Source organism: Cynara cardunculus, assembly GCF_001531365.2.
Source record: "Cynara cardunculus var. scolymus isolate 2C chromosome LG 6, CcrdV1, whole genome shotgun sequence".
Classification (NCBI taxonomy): Eukaryota; Viridiplantae; Streptophyta; class Magnoliopsida; order Asterales; family Asteraceae; genus Cynara; species Cynara cardunculus.
Genome location: NC_037533.1, coordinates 13,217,029 through 13,221,888, shown reverse-complemented (window position 1 = coordinate 13,221,888; position 4,860 = coordinate 13,217,029). Strand labels below are relative to the sequence as shown.

General features: G+C 27.7%; 1 protein-coding gene across 1 annotated transcript; it reads left to right on the top strand.

Moving 5' to 3' along the window:
* The first annotated feature begins 724 nt into the window (after positions 1 to 724).
* Positions 725 to 3,598, top strand: LOC112514389. The gene is made up of 4 exons (XM_025120833.1): positions 725 to 854; positions 1,571 to 1,695; positions 2,954 to 3,078; positions 3,236 to 3,598. The coding sequence occupies exons 1-4, from the start codon at positions 812 to 814 to the stop codon at positions 3,381 to 3,383; spliced, it is 441 nt and encodes a 146-aa protein (XP_024976601.1). The 5' UTR covers positions 725 to 811; the 3' UTR covers positions 3,384 to 3,598.
* The last annotated feature ends 1,262 nt before the right edge of the window (positions 3,599 to 4,860 follow it).

Sequence of the window (4,860 nt, the reverse complement as noted above, 5' to 3'; positions counted from 1 at the left end):
CTAATTATAATTTAGATTTTTTATATTTAAAATGATATGTTTATCCTGTAGTTGATAATGTTTATCTATAGTTATTTACACAAATTCAAACATGTAGCTTATGTATAATTTACTTATAACCTCGAATTTTAAGTAACATGGATCAATTAAATAATATTTCATGCATAAAAAATAATTTTTAAGAGTTTTTGTCAAATGTTTTATAATATAGTATAGATATGTAAAATTATTTATAATATATTAAAAACATTTATTCTACAATAAGCACTTAATAAAAAGATAATTTAATTATTTTTATAACTATTTATAATTTGTTTGCTCTAAATTATGCAAATTAAACGATTCTAAATCTAATTTTCCTTAAATCTTAATCTTTCCATAAAATCCAATCTTACAAAATCATTTTATGAAATCAAACGCTCCATAAGACTCATTCACTAACAAACAAATAAGTGGACCCCAACTCAAACCTAAGATTAACGCGACTTTTTAAGATAAATCAATTAGTAAAAGATAAATCAGTTAAAATATATTTGATGTTTTTTAATTTTTAAATTGATTTAAAGATAAGATCAAAGGACAAAAATATATAAATTATTGACACTTGCCACCATTATCGCTTTCAACCATATCCTCGATATATAACACTATATAATTATATATATTAATATATATATATATATATTAATATATATATATATATGTAACATTATATAATATATATATCCACACACACATCAAGTGACACCACCATTACTACTATCTCCTGGAAAGACAAGAATTTCAAATAGTTTTGAAGGTTTAAGCAGAAATGGGTTCTTTAATGGCAGGTTGGGACTCACCTTCTAAATCCGGTAAGTATTACTTTCTGTTTTATGCATTAAAACTTGTACGTCTTAATTGTTTCAATTACGAAAAACCCGGTTAAATTTATTTAAAGAATTTAATACATACGTTTAGTGATTTAGATACTAGTTGAAACAAAGGTTACCGATAAACCAGATCTAAAAACGGATCTATTATAGGGTATACGGTGGCATGGCACCATATTCATGGTTCTGTTATACTGGAAAACGGTTACGTTTCTTAACAGTGTTATCATAATTTTTCGTTGTATGCCAAAATATTGTGTGAAAATACACTTATAACATAAATTTTAGGTAATCGGGTTGGTTTTTAAGTTCTCCTTTCAAGAAAGCTCATATTTGAATCTTGCTTTTAACAAGATTYCTATTTTTTAGCTTTTAATATCGAGTTTTTTTTTTTATAGTTCTGTTTTTTAAATTGGTTGAAGTTAGAGTTGCAAGGAATCCAACGTATCTTCGRAAATACAAGCAACTAACCAACTAAACAGGTTAAATTGTGTTCCGTTTAAAAAAATTATGCGTCCACCTTTGATCCAACCCAGAAGAAATTTATTGCTAAACATGTCATCCGTTGGTAAACGGGTCCAACCCAGTAAATATTGATGTTTTAAATCATGAACGGTTTTTTTATAAAATTTTGTTTAGCGGTCAATTGAAGGACGATGGGTTATTAATTTAGGTGTATTTTCAATTGTTATTTATAGTGAAATTGGATAGGAACACGTCGATGACGAAGGTAGAAATTGCAAGTTATTGGAGATCGAAGAAAAACGAAGAGGAAGTACATGGTGTTCTTAAATCTTCTCACACGTTTTCAAAGGGAAATCAGGTTAAGTTTTTATTATTATTATTATTATTATTATTATTATTAAATTGAGGGTATAAAGTGTAAATAAATATTTAGATATATATATATATATATATATACTATATTATAAAGCATTGACAAAAACTCTTAAAAACTACTTTTTATGTATGAAATACTGTTTATTGATGCATATTACTTAAAATTCAAGATTACAAGTAGATTATGCTTAAATACAACTTATTAAAGCTCCATGTTTAAATTCGTGTAACTAACTGTAGATAAACATAATCAAATAGAAGATAAACATCTCATTTTAAAATATAAAAAATTTAAAATATAATTAAGATAAATATCGAGTTCTAACAAAAATAATTAATTATTATCTTTATAAAAAATTATATTATTAAATCAAATATAAATTACTTCGTTATTGACCCTAAATTAAATTGTAATAAAAAAATTAAATTAAAAACTACACAAAGATAAGGAAGTTTAAATAGTTAATTTGCTACTAATATCGATATATTTTTGTCAAATTTTTATGATATCTTCAAATTTATATTTTATTAAAAATAAAAACATCATCGTTTTTTTCAAAATCACATAAGACCATATTATAATATTGACTGAGGTAAAGAATAAAATTAAATATTAAAATCAAGATGTATCTCGTTGCATTGCGCGAGTACCCTTCTAGTATGTATATATATATATATATATATATATATATATACTATATTATAAAGCATTTAACAAAAACTCTTAAAAACCATTTATTATGCATGAAGTACTATATAGCATATTACTTAAAGTTTAATATTACAAGTAAATTGTGCATAAGTACAACTTATTAAAGCTTCATATTTGAATTTGTATAACTAACTGCAGATAAACATAATCAAATACAGGATAAATATCTCATTTTGAATATGAAAAATCTAAAATATAATTAGAATAATCATTGAGTTCTAACAGAATCATTCATTATCTTTATAAAATATTATTGTTAAGCCAAAAATAAATTACTTCAACTAAATCGTAAAAACATTATCTTTCTCAAAACCACATAAATCATATTATATCAACAAAGATAAAAAATAAAAACGAAACATTAAAATGAAGATATATCTCGCTGCATTGTACGAGTACCATTTTAGTGTTTTCATGATAAACTAGATCATGAATTCAAGGCCGACTGCTACATCCAAAAGGCGTCTAGATTTTTTTTTTAATTATGATGTTTTCTATAAAATCTAAGAGATAATGTTATTTATAATAGAAAAATGAGACTGAAAAGATGTATGGAAGATCAAATTCCCTTCCAATCACAAAGGAAAATCCCGTTGCTGAAATTGAAGAAGAAGACGAAGAAGGAAATAGGGAGAAGCTTTTCAAGAATGGATGGTAATATATTATTCAGATTTTAAGTTTTTGTACTGAATACTTCATGATTCTTATAATTAATAGTGGGTTCTAATTTGAAATTTTCATATTTTTTCAGTTAAATACATATTATTGTTGACATGATTGCTGATATTAGTATTTGGGAGTTCTTTTACAGGTGGATGAATAGCAGATGGGCGTTTTTGAATGAACCACCTGTGATTGCATCTGAAACGCCATCCAGATATGCTTCACAATTCCATGTTGCGAAAAAACACATTGACAACTCCAACCATCACGTTGCTGCTAATGGCATTAAAACTTAAGGGGAGTTCGTTGCGAATTTTAGCGTTCCGTAACGGGTTTTTTGACATGTGTCTATGTATGATATTTAAAAGTTCAGTGTCGTTTGGTTACCTAGTTGATGATCTAAACTATAAGGACTCCGATTGTAAATACTTAAAACTTATGTAATTTTCCTTACCAAATGTTATCATATATAAACACGTTTATATTTATAGAGTATATTACATTTTTGGTCCCTGTGGTTGCTATTCTTGTCCCTCTTTTGAATTAATTACAGTTTGTCCTAAATTTAGAAAATAGCATACAGTTTAAAACATCCAGATCCTTTAAATAAAATATCTTTAATAACAAATTACTTAAAGTTTACAAAAGAAGGAAGATAAAATAATATGTACCAGAGTTTCTAAACGGGACTATCTTATTCTCAATCAAAATATAACAAGTCAGGTCTTCTATCTTCCAAAACCGGATCACGCATATTAAAGTCGTCCTACTGGAACCTCTACATAGCTTCAAATGCTGCTCAGATCCCACTAAGACCTGATGTACATGTCGATAAGAAAAAGTGTTAGGCTTAACGTTTAGTAAATTAAAACAGTTTATTCATATAAAACGCAAAACAGTTAAAATGAATATTTTTCTTAAAAACAACGACCCATCATTTAAACTCAAGTCATAGAAAGGAATATCTTTACAAAGCTCGTTATTTCAATTCAAATACCCGTTTTAGACAAATAACCAATATCCAAACATACGCAAGGCGCAAACTCCAAAACATCAATTAGACCGATAAATTTATATATTCAAAACACCGGAAGCATGGGCAATGAAGTGCCCCAAATCAACACCTTTCGGTTATAGGGAGACCCAATTCCATCGAATGTGGCATAACACAAAAGTAAGCCACTTATTAGTGTTCTCGAGTTTCGTCTCGGGTCATAGATCCCCATATACGGCTCTATTGAGCACCACCACAAGATTCCCAAAATGATCCTAGTGTCTACTTGACCTCCAGATGAGTTTCACCATACAAATCAATGGTCTCCTATATGGCTCCAATGAGCATCAATGCAACATATGACTATTTCAGTAAAGCCAATGTAAAATACATAATCCAAAAAGACATATTTCCCAATATTTAATAAATACATGGCACCTATAATATGAATAGGTCCATAACCAACACTTCATTGAAGCTTTATAGCCAAAAGGCCCGAAACTATATGACATGTATTCTCAAATTTCACACCGAACCAAAGAAGGGTAAATCTCAAAGGTTTATACACCTGTGGTCAAAGGCTTAAAGTGCCATCGTCATGGCCCATAAGTTGGGTAAGATTCCAAAACGACATTTGACTGCAAATAAGGTCAATAAAGACTTTAACCCGTTCAACAAATCCATTAAAATCATCTTTAACCCAAGTTACCTCTTTTAAAGTCACATTTAGTTAAATAGATTTCTTTTGGTCTTTTAAAACATCATAAACCATCTTTAAA

Excerpts from the sequence above, each read along its gene's own strand:
- LOC112514389 (XM_025120833.1), top strand. The coding sequence starts at position 812 with ATGGGTTCTTTAATGGCAGGTTGGGACTCACCTTCTAAATCCG. Across the intron at positions 1,696-2,953 it reads CGTTTTCAAAGGGAAATCAG|AAAAATGAGACTGAAAAGAT; the intron begins GTTAAGTTTTTA and ends TATTTATAATAG. Across the intron at positions 3,079-3,235 it reads AAGCTTTTCAAGAATGGATG|GTGGATGAATAGCAGATGGG; the intron begins GTAATATATTAT and ends GTTCTTTTACAG.